The sequence below is a fragment of the Desarmillaria tabescens genome (assembly GCF_030435595.1).
Source record: "Desarmillaria tabescens strain CCBAS 213 chromosome Unknown EV420scaffold_77, whole genome shotgun sequence".
NCBI lineage: Eukaryota > Fungi > Basidiomycota > Agaricomycetes > Agaricales > Physalacriaceae > Desarmillaria > Desarmillaria tabescens.
This window is the reverse complement of record NW_026848376.1, coordinates 1-27166: the sequence shown is the minus strand read 5'-3', so window position 1 is coordinate 27166 and position 27166 is coordinate 1. Positions and strand designations below refer to the sequence as shown.

At 48.2% G+C, this 27166-nt stretch overlaps 9 protein-coding genes across 9 annotated transcripts; 6 read left to right on the top strand and 3 right to left on the bottom strand.

Moving 5' to 3' along the window:
• Window positions 1-405: 405 nt before the first annotated feature.
• EV420DRAFT_1650524 (uncharacterized protein) lies at window positions 406-933 on the bottom strand (the record flags this gene model as incomplete). The annotated part of the gene is made up of 1 exon (XM_060478463.1): window positions 406-933. The coding sequence occupies one exon, from the start codon at window positions 931-933 to the stop codon at window positions 406-408; it is 528 nt and encodes a 175-aa protein (XP_060323552.1).
• A 12123-nt stretch (window positions 934-13056) lies between these two features.
• EV420DRAFT_1581758 (uncharacterized protein) lies at window positions 13057-15084 on the bottom strand. The gene is made up of 9 exons (XM_060474678.1): window positions 15046-15084; window positions 14925-14937; window positions 14366-14858; window positions 14193-14320; window positions 13975-14090; window positions 13665-13911; window positions 13587-13588; window positions 13481-13541; window positions 13057-13428 (listed from the first exon to the last, which is right to left on the bottom strand). The coding sequence occupies exons 2-9, from the start codon at window positions 14935-14937 to the stop codon at window positions 13148-13150; spliced, it is 1341 nt and encodes a 446-aa protein (XP_060323551.1). The 5' UTR covers window positions 15046-15084; the 3' UTR covers window positions 13057-13147.
• Window positions 15085-15575: 491 nt separating this feature from the next.
• EV420DRAFT_1133107 (uncharacterized protein) lies at window positions 15576-16617 on the top strand. Its single transcript, XM_060465991.1, has 3 exons — window positions 15576-15926; window positions 15978-16105; window positions 16161-16617. Exons 1-3 carry the CDS (start codon window positions 15878-15880, stop codon window positions 16452-16454), a joined length of 471 nt encoding a protein of 156 aa, XP_060323550.1. The 5' UTR covers window positions 15576-15877; the 3' UTR covers window positions 16455-16617.
• EV420DRAFT_1581755 (Alpha/Beta hydrolase protein) lies at window positions 16609-17408 on the top strand (the record flags this gene model as incomplete). The annotated part of the gene is made up of 3 exons (XM_060474677.1): window positions 16609-16794; window positions 16816-17074; window positions 17140-17408. Coding segments are annotated over exons 1-3 (313 nt in total), but the record flags the coding sequence as incomplete, so codon positions are not given.
• EV420DRAFT_1279200 (Alpha/Beta hydrolase protein) lies at window positions 17232-17603 on the top strand (the record flags this gene model as incomplete). The annotated part of the gene is made up of 1 exon (XM_060468125.1): window positions 17232-17603. One exon carries the CDS (start codon window positions 17232-17234, stop codon window positions 17601-17603), a length of 372 nt encoding a protein of 123 aa, XP_060323548.1.
• A 645-nt stretch (window positions 17604-18248) lies between these two features.
• On the top strand, window positions 18249-20275 carry EV420DRAFT_1279244 (laccase 1 DVT; the record flags this gene model as incomplete). The annotated part of the gene is made up of 11 exons (XM_060468128.1): window positions 18249-18373; window positions 18422-18473; window positions 18522-18590; window positions 18638-18884; window positions 18936-18963; window positions 19021-19114; window positions 19170-19814; window positions 19871-19891; window positions 19946-20002; window positions 20060-20148; window positions 20200-20275. The coding sequence occupies 11 exons, from the start codon at window positions 18249-18251 to the stop codon at window positions 20273-20275; spliced, it is 1503 nt and encodes a 500-aa protein (XP_060323547.1).
• A 552-nt stretch (window positions 20276-20827) lies between these two features.
• EV420DRAFT_1581740 (uncharacterized protein) lies at window positions 20828-21801 on the top strand. The gene is made up of 5 exons (XM_060474676.1): window positions 20828-21036; window positions 21085-21140; window positions 21190-21490; window positions 21543-21647; window positions 21699-21801. Exons 1-4 carry the CDS (start codon window positions 20833-20835, stop codon window positions 21621-21623), a joined length of 642 nt encoding a protein of 213 aa, XP_060323546.1. The 5' UTR covers window positions 20828-20832; the 3' UTR covers window positions 21624-21647; window positions 21699-21801.
• A 521-nt stretch (window positions 21802-22322) lies between these two features.
• On the top strand, window positions 22323-24340 carry EV420DRAFT_1279169 (alpha/beta-hydrolase; the record flags this gene model as incomplete). The annotated part of the gene is made up of 8 exons (XM_060468123.1): window positions 22323-22596; window positions 22662-23182; window positions 23234-23364; window positions 23416-23526; window positions 23575-23677; window positions 23724-23801; window positions 23861-24006; window positions 24058-24340. 8 exons carry the CDS (start codon window positions 22323-22325, stop codon window positions 24338-24340), a joined length of 1647 nt encoding a protein of 548 aa, XP_060323545.1.
• A 248-nt stretch (window positions 24341-24588) lies between these two features.
• Window positions 24589-25944, bottom strand: EV420DRAFT_1132974 (uncharacterized protein). The gene is made up of 2 exons (XM_060465990.1): window positions 25868-25944; window positions 24589-25810 (listed from the first exon to the last, which is right to left on the bottom strand). Exon 2 carries the CDS (start codon window positions 25797-25799, stop codon window positions 24837-24839), a length of 963 nt encoding a protein of 320 aa, XP_060323544.1. The 5' UTR covers window positions 25800-25810; window positions 25868-25944; the 3' UTR covers window positions 24589-24836.
• Between the last annotated feature and the right edge of the window lie 1222 nt (window positions 25945-27166).

Genomic DNA, 27166 nt, shown 5'->3' with positions numbered 1-27166 from the left:
TCATTGCTCCATGAAATATACGCGTATCTTAAACTCAGCATAATACATTGTGGAATTTTCGGCTGCAAGCACCACTGTGACTAGATGTCGCTGATGAAATTTGCGCCGGATAAAAGACGAGGATTCGGGGAGAGAACAAGAATGTCACGTGTATGGAAAACTTCAAACTTGTCCACGGCCCTGGCTGCCTAACCTGCTTCCGCCTAACCAGTTTTTGGGAGGGAGAGGAAATAAGAGCACCTGTTACTTGGGTGCACTTATTTGTCTCGTGAGTGAGATTCCAGAGGAAGACGCACTCCCCAAACCAACTCGAAAACTGAGAGTACAGGTGGATGCCTCTGGAATCCGACTCCCCTCCCCCAATTTATAAGGTTGGTAACAATGGAAATATTATTACATGAAACATTACAGAGAACTGAGACGAGATACGGCAACTTTAATGGACGTAAACTTATCCATAGCATCACCTATGAAAACTTGAGGAAGGATTTCCTCAACTTTGCACCAATATAAGAGAAACACCTTGGAAGACCATCTTCCCTGTTTCATCACAATCCAGGGATCTACTCCGAGTAGTAAAAGGTATGTGGTTCCTCCAATGCAAAAACTATGATCACTGGCTGTGTCAAGGTCATCAAGGGCCCAAATTTGTGAGCAACGAGTGAGAAAGGACTCCTTTGACAACTTTTCCCAAGCGGATAAGCCGAGAGAATATGCAAAAAGTGGGGCGTCAGGAGGCAAATCATCATTGATGCTCAGATGATTCTGTAAAGCGTGGATGGGATCCAAATCGTCATTAGTCGAAGTTAGCAAAATCCAGTCGCCCCAAAATTTCCTGGTTTTGGTGTAAGGTACAAACAGATTCATCCACTCATGGCCGTTGGAAGCAGTTCCTGATTTCTGTGGGCAGGAGTGATAGACATTATGAGACATACTGAACGGCTTTGATCGTTGAAGAGGCTGGCTGTGGGCACCTGTGGAATAGTGAGTGGGCTAAAAGGCAAACCTCAAAAACCCACACACACACTCACACAACTACACAAACTACAATCACCCTCGAAAGTTCTAGGGGGAGCGATTATTTCTAATGCGATCCAACTATACTTCAATATCTTGAAGAGTTTCTCTTATTCTCAGCGCTCTTAGCAAAGCTAAGCTTTCTCTAATGAATTTCTAAGTCTAGGAACTTTTTACAGGAACATTGTTCACTGGCGCGACACAACCTTCAAGGCAGATTTGAGTTATAATACACAAGGGACACTGATCCCGACAGAAACAGAGGCAATACACGCCGAAACTTTAGTGAGCTCGCTAAAAGAACACCACAGGCAAGCACTGACTTAGCCCACTCGCTACACAACTGTATGTAGGGGTTCTCCAACTAACTCCAGCAGGTTATCTCGACTCAAGAACACTTCAGAAGTGCTCGGAAACAGATTCAGAAAACGGAAACTCGAAACAGAACTGATGCAGAACAGACTGAACAGAAACAGAACAGAACAGACAGAACAGAACAGAACAGATCTCGCTTTTCCTCTTCAACACATTCTCCGAACAGACTTATCACACTTAACAGAACAGAAACAGCGTCACTGATTCGTATTCACTCTGACTAAGTTCTCAAAAGTCTTATCAAAAGGGTATCTTGTATTTCTCTGAGTGAGCTTGCTAATTCTATGCACAGCTCGAAGTCACAAACTGGTCCTTTGTTACAGTACTGCCTTCAACACGTGCACAGGAACTTGGGGGCTCGAAACTTGCCCTCTACCTACTGTAACCAGCCTACTTATACTACAGGGGAATTAGAATTACAAACGTTGTGCAGTACCCAGACTCCTACATGCATAGCACGTTGCCACCGCTGCCTTACTGAGCATCTGAGTCAGACTTCCCAGTTTTAGTCTCATTTCTATAGTGAGCTCGCTAAACACGTGCCAAGAGGTGCTCTCCTGACACCCATGGGCTTGTTCTCTAGTGACCGACAGGTCTAGGTGCATGGAACTATCAGTTCTGGCATATGTTGTTCAGGACTTCTTTCTTGGATTCACAGAGGCTTCTCGTAGACACGGCAACAAGTGAGTCTTCGAACAATGGGACTCAGAACAATGGAATGCGGGCTCACGGACTTCGGCCGAAGCCCATTACCCAAGCTCATGCCAGTGATATCTGCCATCTCGCTTAAGGATTTCCCTGGATTTTCAGGTATGACGCGTCACAGTTAGCGAGCGCACTAAATGTTCTCAGTGTCAGTGCAATCTTCAAGGTTTTATCTAGCTCCCGTGAGTGTGCTTGTAAGTTAGAGCCTAAGGCATTGGGTATAGGGTTTGGCCTTCTCATCACGCATGCCTATCAGGTACAGTGCTGTGACTAAGTCCTGTTTAGAATCCTGTGGCTTCTTATGCCATAAGTTATATTCCATATCATTGCACTGTGTAGCATTAGTGTCGACACATAGTTTTAGTCTGCTTGCTCACTATCTCTCAGTATGCATGTAAAACACTCTAGATTGCAAAATTACACACATAAATAGGCTGCAGTCACAACATTGTGAAGGAAGAAGCTCTCCCAGATGGGTACAACCATGCCACGCGATAGTGGCAACAGCCCATATGGCAGCATCGAGGGGGTTGTTGATATCCAAGTGAGACCATAGAGAAGCAATATGCTTCTCAGCTACCAGCAGGCAAGGGGGTTTAGTAGACGGTGGTGCCATTGCTGCTGCACCTTGTTTTGTGCGGGATAAAATTCTACCACCATACCAGTATGCTCCTTGGATATCATGCCTTTACAATCTGTATCAGTTAGGAGGCCCTGTGATATGATATATGACAGTCACCATAAAGCCAGACCTGATAACCATGAATCAATGGTGGATGACTGAACTTTGCCTGCACCCATCTCTGAAACGAATAAGGCCAAAAGTGGTTCACTGACCAGAACACGCAACAATTCAGGCACAGAATAAGTGTTGCAAAATTGAGTGAATCTCAACAAGCCAGCACCATAATTTTTCTGGGCATCTTCAGTCACCGAATTAGCCATAACTAACCGCCATCTTTCCAGCACATGCATAAGAACCAAAGCCGACAGCTTCTTATCCATGACATCAGAATACAGAGATCGCCAAGTCATTACTCACTCATCTGCAAGAACAAGTGGGCGGAAATGGGACAGTTTGATCTTTGATGTAGCATGAACTCGAGGTCATCGACTCAGACAAGGTTTAGACAAAGGAGAGGAATCCATTGGATATGGGACAGATATGTTATGATGATGATGAGAATAACGGGCTTGACAAGAAATGTATGAAAGCTGAGAGCAGCAAGAAGAACCTGTAGGTTGCAGTGTGTCATCAGGAGGCACCTGAAGAGAACCTGCAGGCTCCGGATCTGCACATGCAGATCTGCATGGTAAAGGAATCTTAAACATGGTCAAGCCAAGGTGCGAGTTCCTCTGGTAAGAGGAAATTGATATCAAGTCTGTGTTCTTGAGGCCCAAGTTCGCCATGAGAAATGGGATCTGCAAGATTAACTGCAGACTCAACATAGGAAGGAGATAGCATTAAATTTCTGGGAGCTAGAAGGAGTGAAAGTCAGTGAAGGGATGCATTCCTATGAACATTATGCAAGCGTCCAATTTTGTGCGTATCTATAATGCTTGTGTTGTCGCTGTTCAAGGGGAAATCCATGTTGATGACTGAAGTGAATGACATTGTGTGAAGTGCAGCTAGTTCAACAGCAATGGATTCTGCCCAGCCTATATCTCAGCCATCGGCATGCCAGCCATCTTTGAACTTCCATGCCACCCACTGATTCCTGACAATAAGACCAATGCCCCAATAAGATGCATCCACCCAAATGTCAAGATCTATGCGCTGTCTTGTCATGAGAGATTGGCTCAAAGGAGGTTGGGAAAGGGAAAGGCAATCTTTCCACCATTCGAGGTCAGTCCATACGGTCTTTGAAGGGTGGTGAGCCACCCACTTGTTGGGGAAGTGAGCTACAAAAGTGGAGAGTGCAGGCAGGTAAGCTTTCCCTGCTTTGCATACGAAGCACACATGTTGGAGAGTGCCATGCAATGAGCTCGCTTCTTTATATCTCACCGTGGAGGGCCGTCAGAGCAAGAAGTCAGACACTTTCTTCAGATACTTCTCCCGCTTCTTCTCAGGCAGACATACTCTTTTCTCTGCAATATCCCATATAAAGCTGACATAAGGTGTAACATACTGAAAATCATGTCCCTTGACAGAGACGTCATGCCACAATATGCCAAGAGGTCACGAAATATCCAGGATGGTTTGAAGATCAAAATCGTATGAATACTGAGAGTCACCATTTTCAAGAGTGCGTTGAGCTGTGGGATATCAAAGTATGTTATGGTCATCGACCCACTTGAAGACACCGGGTATACCTGCTGCATTAAGAATATCATTAAAAGCGTCAGCGACGCTGCCTTGGATACCACCAAAACTAGTCATACCAAATGGTGTGCAGTGATTTGGTAATACATGTCCTTTCCACAAGGAGGCAATGTACCTTTTATGCTCGAAGATAATGGGTGAGCAGCAATATGCCTTAACTCAATCCAAGGCCGCTGCCTGGGTACCTGGAGGTGCTCGAACAACCTGAAGAAAGGCAGTTCAGAATGAGCATCAGGAATAGCCACAAGCAGAAGCACGTGCTCCATGAACCAATAAAGCCACAATATCCAAGTGTGACTAACAAGGGAATGCCAACCCTCACACAGCATGAGCCATGCCACCAGGACACACATGTCATGTGTGAGTGCTCCAGCGCATATCCATTCCAAAAGAGAGAGGATGCCAACCCTCACTGTTAGCGACCGATTACACAAACAAGATCAAACAACTAAGCGTGACTCGCACTTCGGTCAGGCGCTTTATGTTGCTCGCAGGTTTGCGTGCAGGGAGCTTCCGCTTAGTTTAGCGAGAGTGAGTTCAGACTAGGTTATCGGGTGAATAAACTTTAGTTCGAGACTGAGGTTTAGGACCTGCAGTCGAGCTACTTAAATACAGTTTGGGTCATGCTAAATATACTACAAGTGTCTGCAACGGTGCGTTAAGCGCACAATACCTGCATGGTGAATGCGATCAAGTCCGGAAAACTAGCATAGCAGGATTACGATGAGAGCGATAAGATAAGATAAAGCATAAAATCGTAATATTACCCCCCTGTTAAGGCAGTCGTCCCGACTGCTTCATAACTTGGTCTTGGAAGATATGCTTCCACCAGAGATGGTGAGTTTGGTTTTATCAGGTATTCTTGGATTGCCTGTACCAATGGGTGGTCGGTTTCTGACTCTGTTACGGATTCGTGTTCGGACCAGGAGTCGGATTCGTCCTCATTTTCCCACCATTCCGCGGGTGGTCGGCTGATGAAAGAGACTTGTTCGAAGTCTTCTATTGCATCCCTGGCATTGTCCAGGTCTTGTTCGTCCACCCAGGAGTTTTCCTCCCTCGGGTATCCCTTCCACTTGACTAGGTATTTGATACCCGTGCCCCGTCTTCTTCCTCGTCCTCGTGCTCTTTCTCTTCGGTCTACGATTTCCTCTACTTCGTACTGTTCCTGTCCGTCCACGAGATCTGGTGGTGGTGGTAAAGGCTGTACTTGGATTGGGAACTCTGGCGGGTGATAAGGGGTAAGGAGGTTTTCGTTAAAGCGGTCATGAATCTTCCAGGAGAGGGGGAGTCGCAGTTTATATGCGGAGGCGCCATGTTTGGATAGTACTTCGAATGGTCCGACGCGCTTGTCACCTAGCTTCTTCATTGGTCGAGGAAGGTGTAGGTTCGTAGAGTCCAACCAAACCTTGTCTCCCGGTTGGTATTCTACGGCCACTCGTTGGTGTTTGTCGTACTGCTTTTTCATGGTTTCTGCCGCTTTTTCCAGTGCTTTGGTGGTCTGTTCGTGGATTTTTTGTATTTCGGTTGCGAAGTCCCTTGCTGCTGGGTTTGTTCCTTCTTTAATCGTGACTGGAGCGAGGTGAGGCTTTTGTCCGTGGTTGATTTCAAAAGGGGAGTATCCCGTCGCTGAATGTTTTCGGTTGTTATGCTGGAACGCTGCGAGTGGTAGCCATTCGCTCCAGTCATTCTGCCGGTGGTTGATGAAAATGCGGAGATATTTTTCGATCTCCTGATTCGCCCTTTCCGTCTGCCCGTCCGTTTGTGGATGATACGCTGTCGACAGGTTTCCCTGGATGTGTAGCATTTCATAAAGCTCCTTCATGAATTTGGATACAAATTGGGGCCCTCGGTCGGAGATCACCTTTTGAGGCATCCCGTGTTTAGCCCATACTTGATCTCTGAGTATTTTGGCCCATCCTGCCGAGGTTAATTCGGTGGAGCATGGTACAGGGATGACCTCTTTGGAGAACCGGTCTACAATCATAAGAATGGCGTTGTAACCGTTCGAGTCCGGTAGTTCGCCTATCATGTCTACTGTGATGTGTTCCCATGGTCGCGAGGGTACCGCATGAGGGTGTAAGGGTGCCCTTTTCCTTTGCGTGCTTGTTTTTGTTCGTTGACAAGCTTCGCATCCCTTTACATAGCATTCTACGTCCTGCTTCAGCTTGGGCCACCAGTATTCTCTCTGGACGAGCTCCTTGGTTTTTTCAATTCCCGGATGTCCGGCGGTAATGTGGTCATGATGGATGGCGATTAACTCTCCTCGTAGTTTGGCATCTCGAGGGACGTAAAGTCGTCCATCATAGTGCATTAGTCCGTCTTTTTGTACTATTCCCCGAGGATGGTGTAGGGATGCTTCTATTCCTTTGTCCCATCTGGTATTGTCCCTTAGTGCTGTTTGGATGCGCTTATGGATCTCTTCTTCTCCCAGCATGATTAATGCCCTGAACGTCTCTGGTTTGAGTACCACCACTTCTTTATTGTCCTCTCCTCCTTGGTCGTGATCCGCTCTCCTGGATAAGAGGTCTGCTTTCCTATTGGCTGTTCCCGGCTTATGGTGTAGCGTGAAGTGGTATTCCGCTAACTCAGTTACCCATCGTGCTTGCCTTCGATTGAGTTTCTGGGGTTTGCGGAAGTACTGCAGGTTTTGATGATCTGTCCAGATCTCAAACTCCTGATGGGCGCCCATTAGGTAGTGTCTCCAGTCCTCGAGGGCTAACATGATTGCCAAGAGCTCCTTGTCGTATATTTCGTAGTTTCGTTCCGTGACCGTTAAGGCTTTGGACAGGAACGCCACTGGTCTCCACTTTCCTTCTTGCTCTTGGGATAGTACCGCCCCTATCGCTCCTTCACTAGCGTCTGCCTCTACACGGTATTTCCCCATTCGCGTGGGTATTGCTAACACCACTTCCTCCGCTAGCTTCCTTTTGATTTCCTTGAATGCGCGATCTTGAGTCGCTCCCCATGTCCATTCTGCCTTTCCCGTGAGCTGGGTTAGGGGTCGTACGTGTTTGCTATAGTCCCATATGAACCTTCGGTAAAAGTTCGTGAAGCCCAAAAACGATTGTAACTCTCGTTTTTTGGTGGGTTGGGGCCATTCGGTGATACCCTTGACTTTTATGGGATCCATGCGTATCGACCCTTGACTGATGATTACTCCAAGGTATTCGGTTTCTAATACCTCGAATTCGCACTTTTCCGCTTTTAGGAATAGGTTGTTAGCGCGTAGAATTGCCAGGACTTCTTGTACCACCGCTCGGTGTCTGTCCTGATCTTTGGTGCAGATCAGGATATCGTCCAGGTATACGGTGACGTCTCCTCACGCGATTTGTTCTTTGAACAGGTCATTCATCATCCATTGGAATGTCGCCAGCAAATTGGTGAGTCCGAAGAACATCACCATGGGTTCAAACAGCCCTCTATTGGTTCGGAATGCTGCCTTCCACTCGTCTCCTCCTTTGATCCGCACATTGTTGTATCCCCATCGTACGTCTAGCTTCGTGAAATATTTGGCGTCTTTTAATTGATCCATCAGTTCTCCGATGAGCGGGAGAGGATATCGGTTTTTGATGGTCATTTCATTTAGCTTTCGGTAATCTTGTACAGGTCGAAGCTTTCCGTCCTTCTTTTTGACGAAGAAGAATGGTGATGCCATAGGGGATTTGGAGGGTCGGATTCTTCCTGATTCTAGATTTTCGTCCAGGAATTTGTCCAATTCCTCCTGCTCGGCGGGGTTTAATGGATATACTTTGCAGTCCAGGCTCGCATTAGCATTCGGGATTAGCTCAATGGCATGGTCCCATGGTTTTCGTGGTGGTAGCTCGTCAAAGTTTTCTTTGGCAAATACGTCGTGGAATTCCCGGTACGGTTCCGGTACCATTTCTTCGAACGTCTTTGCTTCCTTGGCTTGATTGGCTTTGGCGGCTAGTTCATTGGCCTTACTCCCCATGGCCCGAACATGAAAGGCTTCCTCAAAGTCTATGACGAGGATGGTATCTCCCTCTTCTATCTCTGTTCCCCATTGCTGTTCGGGATCTTCATCTGGGAGTAGGAAAGGTATTTTGCAGCATGAACATCTGGCTAGGGTTACTGCCTCGGTTTTCCAGTCGATGATTGGGTTGTGGCGCTTGAGCCAGTCGTGTCCTAGGAACAAGGGTATGGTTCCCAGGTCTACGACGGCTAGGTCAATTTTTTCACTGTGGTCTCCAATCATCATGCGTAGTTCCACTACTTCTGTGATGTCTCCTCCTTTGTTCCTGCTTCCATCGGCGTTGTACACAGCCTGTGCCTTTGGTAGTTTGACCGTGTTCATCTGTTGTTCTTGTACGAACGCTCGATTTATGCAGCTCCCGGTGCATCCGCTGTCTACCAGGGCGTCGACTGCTCGTGTTTGAGCGGTGTCTAAGGTTTCGAGTTGTACATGGATGTTGACGCTCCTCCCTTTTCCTCCTCGAATGTATTGCGGGGGCACACGTAGGTCTTCCATGTTTTGTAAACACTGTTCCCGTTGGCGATAGGTTTCTTTAGAGGATCCGATGAGATCTAGTACGAGATCTTCATCCACCTCTATGAGACGTCTGGGGTGTACCCACATTCGTAGGGTAGCGAGCCTGCCATCCATAGTCTTTTCTTGCCTCATTTTTCGGCGTACCCATTCAGCGCTATGTGGTTTGAGCCACCCTTTGTCCCATTTGTCATTGTAATATTCTTCCTCTAATTCGGTTACCTCGTAATCTTCCGGGTACTCCTCGGTGTGTATCACCGGGTCTTCCCCTTGTGACTTGCGACTTTGTTGGTAACTGTAATCATCTTCCTCATCAGGCACTTCTTCGATAGAAACGTTTTTTTTATTACAAATAGGAGGTGCACATAATGGTCCCACCGACCCGCCCACCGGGGAACACAAGCCCCCGGTGCCATTATGTGTTAGCGATGATGAAGGGAGACGCACCGTGATCGGGGGAAAATGAATGATGTCCCCGATTGTCTTGACTGTTGTTTGCGGGGCAGCGGTTTGCTTGATGGGGATTCGCGTTCCCTCTTGCGGCTCCGTCGTGTCGGGGTAGTTGGCCGCATAGGGCAGGTGCGTACGTTCTGCCTTCAGGCGAGGCCCTGCATCGTTCCTCTCCCGCCTGGAGGTGCCTTCGCCCACTACTGGCTCGGCCGCTCTTCCTCCGTTTTCTGCGCCGGTACCTACCCTCCACGGAGCGATGTTGACCTTGATCCCGTGGGTCCCGCCGCCTTGCGCAGCATGTGCCGCTTGTGCTTTCGCACCGGTGGCCAAGGATCTTGAATGGGGTTCTTCTTCGAGCACGGTGGAAATCCCCTGTACACCGTCCTCCTTTTTATGCGACTTGATAATTTCATTTTGTGATAGCGTGAAAGATTTGTCATTGCCTCGAGATACTACATGCGGTACATTAGTCCGACCTGCGGGATTCTGTGACGCACCACTAAATGAAATTATGTCCGTTGCCGACGCGCGTTTGTCGCCTACGCCGCCGGCTCGTCTTTTACTTCCTCGACTTTCGATGTGGAGGCCTCTCCTTCCTCTTCCTTGAGTACTTGCTGATACATTGCGCGAATTTGGGCTCTCGAGAACTTGGGCTGATGCTTGACGAGCCACGTACTTTCGTCCTTAGGGCACTTGTTGTCTTGCTTCCGATGGCCCTTGTGACTGCAGCGGAAACATCGTCCTTCCTTCCGTAGTCGGTCTATCTCCATTGGTTGCCCTTGGCCCCCGTACGTGGTGCCCGTGCTTGTCTTCTTATCACTTTGGGAATTCCCAGAACTTCCGGCTTTTCCCGTTCCCTTGTTTTGCTGACCCTGCATTCCTTGACTTCTGCCGGCATCCTCCGCTAGTCCCACACGGTAGTTGTAGTCCATTTGTTCTACCCGGAATTTCCATTCCGCGTAGGTGCGGGGTAACACGGTGCCTGTGGCATGAATAGCCATCTTGATGTTCTTTCGGATGGCTGGCTTGAGTATTTCGATCATATACTCCTCGTTGTGGCGTTTTCCGGATTCCTTGGCTAGACGCTTGAAATCACGGAAGAATTCCTTTGCCGATTTGTACGTGTTCTGACGGAGTCGTTTAAACTCCTGCAGTTTGAGTTCTACTTCGGCATCCGTCCGGAATTGGTCTTCTATGATCTGTCGGAATGCGGGCCATGCGGGATATCGTAGGTATCCGCATACTTCGTCGTAATATTCGTCCCTAGCGTGATTCCACCAATGCAATGCTTTTTCTGCGAGTCGGAACGTGCAGAACACCACCCTGTTTGGGCTTTGCCCATGGGAATTCATGGTGAACTGCTGCGGGAATACGTTGAAGTAGTCTTCGCATTGGTTGAGAAAGCGATCTACGTCGTTGGACTCCCCCTTGAACTTCTCGGGAGGATCCACCAGTTGCGGTTTCACCTGTCCCCATGGGTTTGTGTTTGCCACTCCGACTAGGAATGGGGGTGGCGTGTTCGGGGGTTGTACTGGGTCAGCGGGGATAGGAATTGCTGCTGGACGTGGTAGGGATCGTAGTGCAGGGTTGTGATGCGGGGTTAAAGGGCCTTGTGGTGCAGGGACTGGTGCTGCGGGTGGTATTGGTGCCGCAGCTGCAGCGCCTGCACTTCCTGGGGTTCCTGCGGCGGCGAATAATCAGCTAGGGTCGACGTACCCTGTTCTTCGGAGAATTGATAGGTGGCTCAGGTCCACCGTACTTCCGCTCGATGTTTCTGATGGGGCAGGTACCTGGTACCGTTCCCCGGGGTCCGTGTAATCGTCTGGGTGTACTTGATTCCACAACCCGTTGGTGTGAAATACTGTTTCTCTGTAAATCACCTGGGCGCCAATTACTGAATCTTTCTCCTTCTGGAAGTACCTTCCTTGCGGCGAGCTATTCCATGATAGCTCTCGTGGTAACTTCTTCTCCGTCCATCGCAGCATTTCCAAATATGTCATATTTTCTAACTCGGCCTCAGTAGGTTCCCGAGCTAGATCCTTCCACGAATTCCGGGATAACATCCTCCTCTCCGTATTCTCCGTGTCTATGCTGCTGCTGTAAGTCGAAGTCCGCCCTGTTCCAGGGTTCTCGTAGATTTCTCCTTCTTCTAATTCCGATTGGTCGGACTCGCTCGAAAGGCTCCGTACTTCCTGTGACGATACGGTTCCAGTTTCGAATGATTCTGGACCACTCATCGACCCTGAGTACGATCTGTTCGAAATCTGGTCTTCGGGGTCTATCCCAGACCCAGGGTGCAACGAAGGGGATAGGGGCTGCGTGGGGGTGTTCTGGCGCGAGTGGGTAGATGGCGAAGGGGACGACGGAGGCAGGGGCTTCGATTCCTTCGTACATGAGCCATGCGTCGGCGTAGTCCTGTATTTGTCTGCATACATCGCAGCTGGCGTCGGCGTCATATGTGGGTCCGCAGCTGTCGAGCTCGGTAGTGGCTTCCCTGGCCCGATCGTTGATGATGATTGGGGTGTTCGGGCGGGTGATAAGGTCGAGGTAACTTCCCTCGTCGTCTGATGAGTCGTTGCGGGCGTAGTAGTGGCCCCATGTTTCTCCTCTGGAGTCCAGCCTTGGAGGGGACCAGTCGTTGCGTGGCCCTGGGAGCTCGTCGCTATCATGGTCCTCCTCTGTATCGCTGCTTTCCTCATCTGAACTGCTTCCAGTTCCATCTTCAGCCTCTCTTCTTTCTCCCAAATGATATCTAAGCCCTCTTTGATAGAGGCGCTGTCCGTAGGAATCATATCCAGGGTTGGCGGCTGAATTTTCTGTGGAGGTGGGTGAAGGGGTGTCCCAGAGGTCGCTTCCTTCGCTTTCCCCTTCGTCTTCTTCCTCGGTAATGGGAGAGAGAACACACTGGTCCATCCCTTGCTCGTAGATTCCTCGCTCTTCTTCTTCTTCAACGACTGGGCCTCTTTGTGCAGGCCATCCTTCCACCTCGGTGTCGGACTCACTGGACTCGCTTGTGTTGGAGTCTTCTGTGATCCACTCGTTGTCTGTGATAAAGATGAAGTGGATGATTGGGTCGGGTCTGTCGTCAATGTAGTTGGGAGGGGGTGTGTGCGGTCGCTCAGCCTCCGGGTTGGGGGCTTCGACGGGGATAGTTTCTTCGGAGTCTGGCTCCTGGTTTCATCGGTACTCGTATCCATATAGGAATGCGAGGTATGCTACGGCAATAAAGCCTTGAAGTCCGAAAAGGTCGGTGAGGTACTGTTCGATGGGGTTCATTCGTTACTGTTCTCCAACGTAGTCGTTGATGAAGAGTAAGAAAGTCTCGAACTAATTGTTAGCGACCGATTACACAAACAAGATCAAACAACTAAGCGTGACTTGCACTTCAGTCAGGCGCTTTATGTTGCTCGCAGGTTTGCGTGCAGGGAGCTTCCGCTTAGTTTAGCGAGAGTGAGTTCAGACTAGGTTATCGGGTGAATAAACTTTAGTTCGAGACTGAGGTTTAGGACCTGCAGTCGAGCTACTTAAATACAGTTTGGGTCATGCTAAATATACTACAAGTGTCTGCAACGGTGCGTTAAGCGCACAATACCTGCATGGTGAATGCGATCAAGTCCGGAAAACTAGCATAGCAGGATTACGATGAGAGCGATAAGATAAGATAAAGTGTAAAATCGTAATACTCACCAGGCATGAGCCATGCCACCAGAACATGTGGGTCACATGTGAGCACTTCCGTGCATATCCATTCCACCAGATCCAGTCAGTATAAGTCAGACACTCACCGCTTCTTCATACATGCTTGCCGTATACCAACGTGTCAGCCAGTCTTTTGCATTGAGCCAGGAATTCGTAGAAGAACCTTCAGGATCCTGAGCAGATAGATTATGGATGATCCATGGCTTTTGCTGGTCAAACACAACACCCATTGGTGCTGTACGGAAATGACCTCCAAAGAACACGTGAGCTTTTTCAACACTCAATCCTTCTCCCATTCGTCCAGCTGCAATTTCGTCTTGTAAGTAATTTTCAATGATTTCAGGATTAGCTTCAGCTGAAGGCATATTCGGGGGGTAGAAAAGTAGAAGTGAGAGGAGGAGAGTTACCAATGGGGGAACTATAAGCAATATCGAAGACTAGATTCGGATACTTGTCCAATAGATTATACTTTTGAAGGGCGTGTCACCATCCCGAAGGTTTGTATGGGGTGACAACTTTATGTGCCTCAGTTACAAGTGCATTTTGTCGCTCCATGGTGAGTGTCGGCACACAAGGAGCACATATGGATACCGTGGTTGATGGAAGGCTCGATTCTGCAGACTGTGAGGTTAAAATGGACACAGACAAGCTTGTGATCTGAGATTTGAAGGAGTGAATTGTCCCTCCACTCAACAAGAAAGAACCGTCCGCTTTTACTAGGTGTTGCTGCCATGCAGGAGTCCACATAATGTCCAATGAGGCCACATCTAAGGCATAAGGGCTGAAAGGAACTGGAGCGACTAGCGTTATCCCGTTGAGTCATATCGTAAGGATTAAACTGCTTGTTTGTATACCCTCCATTCCCTTTATCTCATCTGTCCTGGCCTCCATTTCCTGCAACTTGAGTTTCCCGTTGTCTGAGGAGGTAATTGTCCTTCGCAGTCTGCACTCCATCTGACCAAGACTTCGCAGAAGGATCAGGTATGAAGGGATCCTTGAAGAACTTCACCCAGAAATCTCAGTCGAAAGACTTGTATGCCTCAAACCACATAGCAAAATTGGGATCAGTTAACATTGTGTGCAGATGTTCATTAAGGCCTTGAAGAGTTCACAGTCCACAGCCTATATCAGTGAAAAACTCGAGAAGATTGTTGTAGCACATGAGGAAGTCAGCCCTGTTTAAGTCGGCTTCAGCTGGTGCTCTGGATATGTTGAGGACACTGAAGTTCTTGCTGGTACCGTCTGATCTAGTTCAAGTAATCTTGATCCGAGGGAGAGAGTCGTCAGAGTACTGCAACGCATGTAAATAGGATGGGTGAAACATGGACAAGGGAATTGAAATCTTGTAAACCAAAAGTGCCTTGTAATCCTCGTAGAAGGCAATGTCATTAGGATTATAGGCCGTCTTGTTCTTCTCTGTCATGGCATCAGAGAAAAACGTCGAAAGTGTGGCGTCCATGGATGTTGCAGTGGTGGTAGATGAAGCAATAGTGGCAGCAGCCTTCACCAGAGATGCCGATGCCGCTTTGGCTTCTACTGCCTTACGCACGGTGTGAATGAGAACATCAGACTCATCCTTTTTGTCGTCTGAGACATCCTTGGGATCCTTCCCCTGCACCATCAATTCCTTTCGTCTATCTGCTCTTTTCATGTTTCTCATAGCCACCTCCTTGCTCATCTTCGCCCATAGCTTATCAAGGGTGATATCCTCAGAACTTTTCGGCAGAGACTTTGGGTTAATCGTGCCAATTGGACCTGACCCTGGGTTCACAGGAGCACCGGTGGCTGATTGTGACATTTATGGGCAATAGAGAGATGTATTAGCAGCTGTAGAATAAGAGAACAAGTCACAAGACTTCGTCATAACGAATTGGCACCTGTTACTTGGGTGCACTTATTTGTCTCGTGAGTGAGATTCCAGAGGAAGATGCACTCCCTCAGAATCAAGACTCAAGGGTGGGTGGGAGGGTAACGAATTGGAAGATTGGCGGTGCTGACTGCGAGAGGAAGATGTGAAACGATCTCTCGCCGCTTAGTCAGCACCTTATGAGCGCTGTCCTCGCGTGCTCGGACTGCTCTCAACGTCTAGTGACGTAACCCGGACCGCGTTAAACGAAGATTGTCGTGGGATCTCCTGGTCTCTCCAACAGTATCCATGCCAGGAAACTTGCAATAACAAACCATCTGAGTCAACATTTTCTGAACGAGTGTACATCCTTTGAATTCACTTGAAGAGGACCGGCATATTTGACTAGCGGGTGAGGCCTTGAGGGCCAGCTCATATGGTGGCAAAACCGAGTCCTATTTCTATCACACTTATTCAGGAGATCATCGGTAGATGAATGCATCAGGCAACTTCCCGGTTGGATCCTTACCATAGGTTGTATATAATGAACAGGGCAGCAACCGGTATACGCGGGACGGAGGATGTCGAGGATGTCAACACAGCATGCTTATCCAACGTATTCTGCCTGAGATCAAATCGGACACATGCTCTTCACCTTAACTTTGGGGAGCGAGTGGGGGCGGGACAGCGGAAACAGCGGAATTTCGTCGGAAGCATTAATCGGGAATATCTTCCCACAGTTACCCTCTTTATACTACCATCATCGACGCGAGACGCCACCATGCCTCGCAAGACGACTCTTGACGCCTTTCCTCCCAAACACGATGTTGACTCGCCGACGACATGACACGTCACTCCGCAATAACACACGTCGCAAAGACGGGCAGGGTTTCACACCAAAACACATAGCATTGCGCTGTGCAGGCTATGCGGATGCTCAGATAGACCGCCCCACTACATGGGGACACTGATTACCGGTGGTTTAAGTATAGTGTTAGTGGGAAACTGTCAGTCAAGGTCATTGACAATATGCATCTACTGATACTCCATTGACGTAGCAGAAGTATGGCGAGCGCTTCGCAAGGCAACTCACACGATGCTGGCTACACAGCTCTCACTACAACATCTGGTCATTCAGAAGGCGGAGGCCGCGGAGCTCATGTACGACATTTTGCGATCACCTGAAGTAGGTTGTACTCCCTTTCCGTTTGTTTCATCCAAAGCTGATAATTCCATGACAGGCCTTCTTTACTCACATCCGCCATTACTCGAATTCTGTTATTTTGTCCGTACTATATGGAAAGCGTTGTCCGCGCTACGAATTTCCAGAAGCGAAGGCATTTTATACAGTGAATCCTCTATGGAATCACGCACCGGAACCTGGAGCGCATCCTCCTCTAGATCTGTTACCTTTTCTGAGCTATCTGCCAGGATCGTGGAAAGATCTTGCAAGCAGGTTAGGACACTACAGCGCCAGCTGTACTTTGGTTTACTCGATGAAGGCTGCCAAAACGACGAAATCTAGGTACCACTAAAGTAGCAGGAATAAGCAGTCGTCATCGGCCGATAATAGCCGGGACCAGATTTGTCCCCACTCGGCTTGCACTCGGTCTCACCTCCGTCCTTTACTAAGACTTCATTGCTGAACTACAGACATCCTTTAGCTTAGCGACTGAGTACTGGGAACTAATACTTCTGATTCTGGGGCCATCAGTGCTTTTTTGCATATATATTGCCCTGGCACCAAAACCGAAGCTTCTACCAGCACATAGAATGAACTTGTGGACTTCGACATAGAAACGAGAGACTTTTGGAATATCCCTATTGCGATCCAGCATTCGTCTGCTGACTCCAGTCATAATGGTCTTGATAAAACTCTCAATGCTTGTCGCATGTCTCTCATTGCTTGCCAAATTTCTTGTTTTCGCGAACGGTAGGCTCATCGTCGATACTGGATACGCAAAGTACCGTGGCAACCTTTCGTACCTCGACACTGTCGCATATCTTGGTATCCCCTATGCAGAACCTCCTCTCGGTGACCGTCGGTTTCGTGCACCCATCCCTTTGAACACTGCGCGAATCGCACTAGAAGCGAATGGTGCTATCTTCGATGCGACATTCTACCCCGACTTTTGTGTCCAGGGGTCTACTCTGGGTATGTGTGCCACATGCTAGTCCTTTCAAGTAGTTTTGAGTCTGAGGCACCATTTTATATTTCAGTCGGTGACGCAGGAGGCGCAGGTAGTGAAGACTGTTTGAATGTTAACATTTATTCACCCGTCAATGGAAGCAATTGTAGGCATCTCGACAGCATGCGAAACATTGCTAACGATGCCCTTCTAGTACCCGTACTTGTTTATATCCATGGAGGATCCTACGTTTACGGCAACCCGGCCACCTTTCCATTCGACCATTGGGTCCATCAAAGCCTTAACGTCGTCATCGTCATCATCTATTACCGTCTTTCGTCCTTTGGGTTCCTCGCTATCTCGGAATTCTCAGACACCGCCAATGGAGACTTCAACGTAGGCTTTCTTGACCAGACACAGGCCCTCAAATGGGTCAAGCGACATATACGAGCGTTCGGCGGGGATCCGTCGAGGGTGACTATCAACGGGCAGAGCGCCGGAGGAGCCTCGGCTTCACGCCCCACCCTGGTTTTCGAAATGAATTCCAGTCGCTAGAAGGTTGTTCTTCATATGTATCTCTGTGCCGGCTGCAAAAGATAGAAGTTTCATTATTCTACAATACAGTCTTGGAATCACAAGACGGGCGTTCTTTCCCAATGATCTTTTGATACGACAGCTATTCCCAGGGTTGACATGTATTGATGACAAATTCTCTGCTTGCTATTGGCTCCGGAATTTGAATGGGATCCACTGGGCATCATTCTAGCTCAGTCATGAGGTGATCCTCAGGTACGCTCTATTTAGCATCAAAGTACTCATCAATAATGTATTAAAGCATAGCCGCCGTCCTGTTTCATGGCGGATTTTCGTTGTCTTTACCTCCTTTCACATACGTGTGGGTGAGCATCACGACTGGCAGCGTCCTAGATGGACTAGTATCGTGTTTTGGGGCCATTCCCGAACAGGTAAACGCGCAGCGTTATCACGATCACTTCATTCCTTCTATTAGCTTGCAGCTACGTTTGCTTATACATTATTGTTCCCCGCGTTCACAGGCATAGATATTCCAGGTGTGACTATCGCTCTCGAACAGCACTATTTTTAACATACACTTACTATAAAGAGCTTCGAAGGTGAGCCGTTTTTGCCTCATCTTCTACTCTATCGTCCTTTCTCTTTGGTTCAGCAGACTCATTGATCATGCTTGAATTTCTGCTAGCTCTCTTCTGTCTTATTCTGTCAGTAAGGTCGCTTGAAGTCCTTGGTTCTTCGGGAGATCTACCTATTGTCAACAAAGAACTTGCTCCAGATGGATTCCTTCGTTCGTAGGTGCACGAATTCTGCCTAGAAGTACGCGTGCTGACTATCAGTAGGACGGTCCTTCCAGGCGGAACGTTGCCGGGACCTGCGATAAGTGGTATCAAGGTGGTTTAGGATATCTACTTGACGGTATATGTTCTAAGATATTGTTAGGGAGGCAGCTTCCAAATCAACGTCATCGATGAATTGACGGACCATACCATGGCTCTCGATACTAGTATTGTAAGTGCGTTTCTCCGCCCCACCTTCCCGCCTCTCATGTTCTTCAGCACTGGCACGGTATCCACCAACATACGACCAACTTCGAAGATGGTTCTACTTCTGTTACGCAGTGTCCAATCGCGCAGAACAAGTCGTTCATGTATGACTTCCACGTTCCGGACCAGGCTGGGACGTTTTGGTACCATTCGCACCTCTCCGTTCAATATTGTGATGGGGAGGTCGGGCCTTTCATCGTGTATGATGGAGTGGATGGTCAGAATGACCCTCATCGGTCCTTGTATGATGTCGATGATGGTCGGTATATCTATTCTGGATCGATCAGAGCCGTACTGATTTATCTTACAGAAAACACCATCCTTGTAATATCAGATTGGTGAGTCTGTGAGACGAGGACTGAGTCTAGTATTTTCTTACATGGGATATTTTCTAGGTATCATTTGCCAACGCCAGCCATAATCAATACGACAGTGACGCCGGATCCTGATTCCACCCTGATCAATGGTATGGGTAGATACTATCAAGATGTAAGTTAATTATCGTTCTTCCCAAGGCGTTGCTCAAGGGACATTCCATGCATAGCCCACAGCTCCTCTCTTTGTTATGACCGTCGCTCCAAACAAACGTTATCGGCTACGACTGATTTCTGTATCGTGCAACGCCGCCTTTCAATTCTCCATTGACGGTCATAATTTCACTGTCATCGAAACGGACGGCATCAATCTTCAGCCCATCACGGCCAATTCGCTTACGATATTCGCTGCTCAGAGATTCTCAATTATATTGGAGACCAATCAACCGGTTGATAACTACTGGATTCGGGCCAATCCTGATGCTGGGAATCTCGGGTTCGAGAACGGGATCAACTCTGCTATATTGAGATATCAAGGTGCAGCTAATTCCGAGCCGACGACTTCGATACAACAGCATATTATTTCCCCGCGCGAGGTAGATTTGCATCCACTGGAATCTCCTGGAGCCCCTGGAGAGCCATATCCCGGTGGGGCGGATGTCGTACTCAATCTCACTCTCGCCGTTGACAATGCTACTAACGTCTTCTTAATAAATGGTGTCCAATTCGTACCGCCCACTGTTCCCGTACTACTCCAGATCTTGAGCGGTACTCAGCGTGCGCAGGATTTGTTACCCCCAGGTTCTGTATACGGATTACCGCTGAACAAGACTATTGAGGTTAATATCTTTGGCGGACAAGCGATCGATGGACCTGTACGTTCTTCTTCCATTCCTCCTTTCAACCTAGTACTGAAACTGCACTTTCCCAGCATCCGTTCCATCTCCATGGCGTAAGCTTCTCTCATAAATCAAGCACGGATTCGTTCGACTGAATGCATTTACAGCATAGCTTTGACGTCGTGAAAAGCATGGATAGCGATACTTACAATTTCAAGAATCCGGTCCGTCTTAAAGCCACGCTCACGGTTATGTGTATGCCGATAATGCCAAAATCTTAGGCCCGCAGAGATACCACTCCCGTTGCCGAGGGCAACTTGACAACGATTCGATTCAGGACTGATAATCCAGGGCCTTGGTTCTTGCACTGGTGCGCACATCTAACCCTCATGATACGCATGCTCTGAAACAGTATTGATAGCCACATTGAATTCCACCTCGACGCGCGCGTTTCATTTCCTCCTCTGCGATTCTTATCACCTAAAATTAAATTCTAGTGGTATGGCTATCGTTTTTGCTGAAGCCATCCCCGAAGTGGCGGAGGTAAATTCAGACATTCCAGGTGGGTCATCACGCATCATACTTTGATTTAGGATACGGTAAAGGCTGACACGTACGTTTCAAGCGAGTTGGTACGACCTTTGCCCGATCTACTACAATCTTCCCGCAAACGTGACAACGAATGATACCCAATATATGGTTCCTTTAGATTAATTTCGCTCCCTCGTTGGTCGGACTGTGATACTTCTCTCGTTTCATCTTTAAGACTATGTTTATAAGTTGTTGGACTGGACATATATCTAGTGGATAGTATCATTGACTGAATGCCCCACAAGTTTTGAGCTGAGTTCGTGTCTCACGTTAATTTTTAACTTGGTTTCAACAAAAGTCGTAATCGGCCAGCGAATCAGGACCATGTCCGTCAAGAAAAACAACGCAAAAGTGAATAAGTGAACGTTTTCTCCCAGATTTTCATTGACCTTGCCAAGGCCTTGGTTGCCAAATAGAGCCTAAAACGAGTATCTGGAAATTGCCGCCGGCTATTTACCTTCCCATGAGACCAGTCGTATCCTACGATGATATCGTCCCAGATCCTCATTCATCCATGAATACTGACTCACGGCCGCCAGCAAAGAAACCCAAAACGAACGGAAATGCCTCTGTTGCATTTGAGCATAGTAGAGAGCTCACTCATGCCGAAATTTGGAACGATTCTGTGCTTATTGATGCATGGGAGGCCGTCCATGAAGAGTATGCGGTATGGCATCTCTTTAATCCTTAGCTTCGTTTTCTCAAACGCGTGCAGGCCTATCATGGGGGTGATACTGCCTTGAAGACAAATCCTACTAAAAGGTCACCACTGTATGCGTATTATCCATGTCTACGAAACTACCTCTATAATACATCACAGATGGTACAATGTCCCCGTTAGTGATGATTCAAAGGTTGAAGAAGACGACACTGAAAATTTGTCATTCCCGGAAGAGGAAGACGACGACGACGACGAGGCAGATGACGACGACTCGAAATCCATCGACTTCAAGACATTCGTTCCATCTCATGATGCCTCCCTAAATTCAGGAGAAGACTTGGTTACTGATGCATCGTCCAGTCCTCCCCAGCCACCTGCAGAGACAGTTTCGCAGGATGAGGCATTTACAAGGGCAGTCAACGCAATGTACTGGGCTGGATACTGGACCGCTATGTACCAGGTACGGTTTTCTTTGTTTACCATGAACCGTCACTCATACATGGCGGACGTAGTGTCAGAGAAATAATGTTGTCGATGCAGAGGAGGGTGAAGTTGAAGGCATGGTCTCTGAATTTGTTTCGACACAGCGATGATGGAGTTTGGTACCAATGTAAAAGGTATGCTGTTAATCGTAGTCATTCAAATTGCCACATATCCATCCATGCCAGGCCTTGGCATCCAGGTCGACCAGAAGAACTCTGGCGCAAGCGACAGCGCCGCTCTGCCTTTGGCCTATCTTTGTCGATGTATCGCATCAGTACCTGCAAAGTCTGACCCTTTCCCCTTGTTTCATCCAGAGCTGATAATTCCATGATGGCAGGTCACATCCGTCGTTACTCGAATTCTGTCATTTTGTCCGTAAGGATCGTGGAAAGACCTTTGCAAGCAGGTTGGGACACTGCAGCGCCAGCTGTACTTTAGTTTACTCGATGAGGGCTGCCAAAACGACGAAATCCAGGTACCACTAAAGTAGCAGGAATAAGCAGTCGTCATCGGCCGATAATAGCCGGGACCAGATTTGTCCCCACTCGGCTTGCACTCGGTCTCACCTTCGTCCTTTACTAAGACTTCATTGCTGAACTACAGACATCCCTTAGCTTAGCGACTGAGTACTGGGAACTAATACTTCTGATTCTGTGGCCATCTGCTTTTTTGCATATATAATTGCCCTGGCACCAAAACCGAAGCTTCTACCAGCACATAGAATGAACTTGTGGACTTCGACATAGAAACGAGAGACTTTTGGATTCCCCCTATTGCGATCCAGCATTCGTCTGTCGACTCCAGTCATAATGGTCTTGATAAAACTCTCATTGCTTGCCGAATTTTTTGTTTTCGCGAACGGTAGGCTCATCGTCGATACTGGATACGCAAAGTACCGTGGCAACCTTTCCTACCCAGACACTGTGGCATATCTTGGTATCCCCTATGCAGAACCTCCTCTTGGTGACCGTCGGTTTCGTGCACTCATCCCTTTGAACACTGCGCGAATCGCACTAGAAGCGAACGGTGCTATCTTCGACGCGACATCCTACCCCAACTTTTGTGTCCAGGGGTCTACTCTGGGTATGTATGCCACACGCTAGTCCTTTCAAGTAGTTCTGAGTCTGAGGCACCATTTTATATTTCAGTCGGTGACGCAGGAGGCGCAGGCAGTGAAGACTGTTTGAATGTTAACATTTATTCACCCGTCAATGGAAACGATTGTAGGCATCTCGACAACATGCGAAACATTGCTAACGACGCCATTCTAGTACCCGTACTTGTTTACATCCATGGAGGATCCTACGTTTACGGCAACCCGGCCACCTTTCCATTCGACCATTGGGTCCATCAAAGCCTTAACGTCGTCATCGTCACCATCTATTACCGTCTTTCGTCCTTTGGGTTCCTCGCTATCCCGGAATTCTCAGACACCGCCAACGGAGACTTCAATGTAGGCTTTCTTGACCAGACACAGGCCCTCATATGGGTCAAGCGACATATACGAGCGTTCGGCGGGGATCCATCGAGGGTGACTATCAACGGGCAGAGCGCAGGAGGAGCCTCAGTGGAACTCCATCTCGTTGCGCATGAAGATGAATCGCTGTTCTCCGGTGCTATCGTGCAGAGCGCTTATAGGACCCCTCTTCCATTCCCCGAGCAGCAGCGGGTAGGTTATCTCATTACCTAACCGTCAGTGCTTTGACTGATCTGCTCATAGCCCTTGTTCGACTTTTATGCCGAGCGAGCAGGATGCGGAACTGGCAGCCTTTCTTCCAAGTTACAATGCCTGAGACAAGCCAACGTGAGCGCTCTTGCTCATGCACAAGATGCAGCAGCAAGTGGTGAATTGTACGTTCATTTTTAACCACATTTCCAACTGTCTTACTTAGATTCTGTCAGTGCTGGTCCATACAACGCCTTTCATCCTGTCATGGACGGCAAAACCTTCACCGAATTCCCAACAGCGTCTCTGGGTTTGGGTCATTTCGCCCGCGTCCCTCTTATCGTCGGGTAAGTGCTGTCGTATCCTTCTCAAAATGAGGACTTGAACAAAGCTAGCGCCGATTCTAACGAATCATATGTTCTGGGGTACGATATACCGTCATCCTTGAAAATCCTATTCCCGGGACTAGATGAACAAGACACCAGTGATTACCTCTTCGTGAGTGACTTTCGACCTGGTGGCTCTTTTGAACCCAACCCTTCAGGCGTACCCATCTTCGGACTTTGACTCTGAAGAACAAAGACTGGCCGCAGCGACAGGCGAATCTTTGAATCGATGTTGTGTGAGTACATTCAAGTGCTTAAAGTTGTCGGTTGTATTGACATACTCTTCCACAAAAAGCGGCAAATACTGGCCAGTGCATATTCCAGCAAAGGAATCGATACGTGGGCCTACCGATACAACCAACCCAATCCGACGAGTGATAATCCTACCATCGTCGCTCACGGGGCGGAGAATTGGATGATGTTCCTAGGCAGCAATACAGGGTAAGTACACCCTCTTTCTCTGACCCTCCCTTGAACTGACGCGAGGTCAAGGTACAATGGTTCCGCGACGTTCAGCTCAATGACGCCAGAGGAAACGGCTTTTTCACAGGAGCTGATCGCGTATTGGCTTTCCTTCGTACGGGCGAAAGATCCAAATACTTTCAAGCTGCAGCGATCACCCGTCTGGGATCGCTTCTCCTTGGGCGAAAAAAGGCAGATTGTTTTGCAACAAGACACTACGACGATGAGTGGGAGTTTTGTTGAACTCGCTGATGAGAAAGAGGTGGCTAGGTGCCAGTTCGTTGCTAGTAAGGTGAAGAAGGAACAGAACTAGGTTCAGATTGTGTTCAGAAGTATGATAGGTGATGAATATGAATATATTCAGATTCGGATACGACAGAGTATCGCTAACCGAAGTCACCATTAGGTTCCAGATTATGCTCTGGTTTCTGGTCTGGTTGCGACAGCTGTACGCTGTATTGCACGGGCGAGACTGAAGTCACAATCAAAAAGAAACCCCACCAAAAATCAGGACAACGCGCACCAAGGAACAGTCGATATTCGACCCTAATCTCCCAGAAAACTCAATGCTGGTCTTTCTTAATAGTGGTAGCAAGGCGGTGTTCTGCCTATTGAATCGTTGCATTGAGAATGGACTGTCGACATACTCATGGTGCAACAATCTTATATGTTGACATCCCAGGCCAATATTGTTGCTGGGAGGAGGGAATGCGGCTGCAGGGGTTCATTGAGAATTTGTATCAAAATGGTGACCAATAGTAGAGTACATTAAAGATAATTAAATTTAAATAGATCGATGTGCTAATTCATCACATGCGCCTCGTGTATAAGAGTTCAACCTCAAACATCTGTGACGTCAAAACCATTGTTTCCGAGTCTGCAAAGTGCGCATGCACCTCAACAAGATGGTGTCCCGGTGTTGCAACCGCAAATGTAAACCTCACCCTAACGTCCTCTTCAACTACACGACTTTCAAGTGAAATATCGTCAGCAGATCCCTCGACAGTGGCATCGGCGACAGCAATGGGCCCTCTCAATTCAAACCAAAGAGAAAATCGTGGAACGACAGAACGAATCTGGATGTTTTTCGGGCGCGATTCAAGGTCGTATTTGTCGGACAGGGATAACAATGGGCCACGCTTGATGATGGGTGCAGTCAGGGGCAGTGGACTATCCCTGCGAACTGTATGTTCCAACAGCTTGCGGGCATAACCTTCAAAAACCTCTGCAGTCAAATCCATCCCACGATCACGTATATCCAGTACCGTCTGACCTGCAACGAGGACAAAACGACTACCATCTAGGTCCTGCACGGAACACTCGCCAAACTCATCAAGCCCTCCGCGAGTCCATACGTCCTTGATATCGCGAGAAGTGCTGGTGATGATTCCTGCAAGGCAGCGACGTGCGGCCTGTTTAGAAGCAGCCATGTCCAAGACCCCGTCGGCATCTAGCTGCGACGCGACGTGGACATTAATACTGATCATTGTCGAGGTGCTTGTCTTTGCTCCTTTACGTTCCAGCCACCAGCATGCATCTGTGCTCGCCTCTGTCACACCGACATACCCCGACTTCGCGATTATGTACCAATTATCACCCAACACCTCCTTGATCCACTCTGGAAGGTGCGCCCAGTTGGCATATATTATGGAACTGGTGGTAGTTCCAGCATCGGGCAGCCCAAGGGGGCTTAAGACGTCTTCATCGGTAGGAAGCATCTGGTAATAATTCATTTTACATCCGCTTTGCAACACTATGTCAGCACATGTCATATGTGAGATTTCTACTTGCGCATTCAACATTAAAGTGTATTTATAGTTTGGCAGCAAGAAACAGGTACCTTTTTGCCACACAAGTTTGACGTGAGGAACGAACGGCTCAAACTCTGTGATTGGCCAAGTAAAGCGTAGTGATCAGAGAGATCCCCCTTTGCCCCAGCGCTTCGTCGCATTTCCCCAGTTATTTGGCTCAAGCGGAGGCAGCCAAACAACGCGATCGTCTTGCGCTATTCGGTGCAAGTGTATTTTCGCTTCGTTCTCTCTCCGCTCTCTCCTTTCAGTCGCTCCGCCGTTTCTTCGCTCTCTTTTGACCCACCCCACCTACTCCCTTCTTTGTTTGGGTAGCGCCTGGTCTGACGTGCAGCTACGTCTTTTCGGTTTGCTCAGATTTCAGGTTTCCCCGAACAACTGAGTCCTCGGCTTCACTGCTACGAGTTTGAGCTTCCGGCATCTCTGCATCCCGGTATCCATCTCCGGACTGGTTTCATTGCCGGTCTCCCTTCTGCTCAACTCACAGTTCTCTCAAAGCCGAGTTCTCTCCCCCCCCAAACCCAAGAAATCAAGGGATTTCTTGTCCTTGGCAGCTCATATCTATTACATCACTATTTAGATCTCTCGATACTCCCGTAGCTTCACTTGGTGTTTGTAAGTTTTGATTGGATGATTATGAAAACAGTATAGAGCGTGTTGCAAGTAAAAAGTGAAACAAAAATGCAAACAAGGGCAGTGAAGGGGTAGTAATACATTGAATGTAATATCCAAACTCAAAACGACATTCCATGATTTGTTTGTACACAGGCTCAGCGACAATTGACCCGTCATTTATCGCGTTTACCATATATCCGGATACGCTACAAACGTCAAAGTTTCTTCTTATCGCTCAACTCCGTCACCCCCTCCTGGACCTTCTTGCGAGCTCTTAATGACTCGAGCTCCATACGAATCTGAGCATTCGCAGAACCAGCCTGGGAATCGAGCAATGGCGGTATCGCTCTGCGTCTTCGGGAACCAGGGCTTGACGTGCTGAGTCTACCGACGACGAAAACGCGCGGCAGGTGCCAGATTTCGCAGCGGGAGACTGTTGCTTCGCTGTTGGCGAAACCTTAGCCTTCGACTCTGGAGTAATTAGCGGTTTCGCTTCCGGTGCGGTAGGAGTCGTCGCATCTGGAGTAAGGGAGGCTTGGCTTCCGGAGTTGATGGTGCCTTCATCGGGGAAGCCTCCTCCACGGGTTTCTTGTCAACAACTTCCTCTTCATCAATCCATTCGGACTCCGACTTGGTGCTGAATTGATTCATAGACACCGAGGACGAAAGAAGGTCTGAGTCGTCATGGGTTTGGATGACAACAGAGTCAATGTATG

Coding starts and splice junctions, on each gene's coding strand:
- EV420DRAFT_1581758 (XM_060474678.1), bottom strand. Junction 14,091..14,192: donor GTTTTTCACTGATATAGGCT/GTGGACTGTGAA, acceptor CTTTCGACTGAG/ATTTCTGGGTGAAGTTCTTC. Junction 13,912..13,974: donor TCAGACAACGGGAAACTCAA/GTTGCAGGAAAT, acceptor ACAAACAAGCAG/TTTAATCCTTACGATATGAC.
- EV420DRAFT_1133107 (XM_060465991.1), top strand. CDS start 15,878: ATGGGGACACTGATTACCGGTGGTTTAAGTATAGTGTTAGTGGGAAAC. Junction 15,927..15,977: donor TATAGTGTTAGTGGGAAACT/GTCAGTCAAGGT, acceptor CCATTGACGTAG/CAGAAGTATGGCGAGCGCTT. Junction 16,106..16,160: donor ACATTTTGCGATCACCTGAA/GTAGGTTGTACT, acceptor ATTCCATGACAG/GCCTTCTTTACTCACATCCG.
- EV420DRAFT_1132974 (XM_060465990.1), bottom strand. CDS start 25,799: ATGACATGTGCTGACATAGTGTTGCAAAGCGGATGTAAAATGAATTAT.
- EV420DRAFT_1581740 (XM_060474676.1), top strand. CDS start 20,833: ATGAGACCAGTCGTATCCTACGATGATATCGTCCCAGATCCTCATTCA. Junction 21,037..21,084: donor CCGTCCATGAAGAGTATGCG/GTATGGCATCTC, acceptor AAACGCGTGCAG/GCCTATCATGGGGGTGATAC. Junction 21,141..21,189: donor CCTACTAAAAGGTCACCACT/GTATGCGTATTA, acceptor AATACATCACAG/ATGGTACAATGTCCCCGTTA.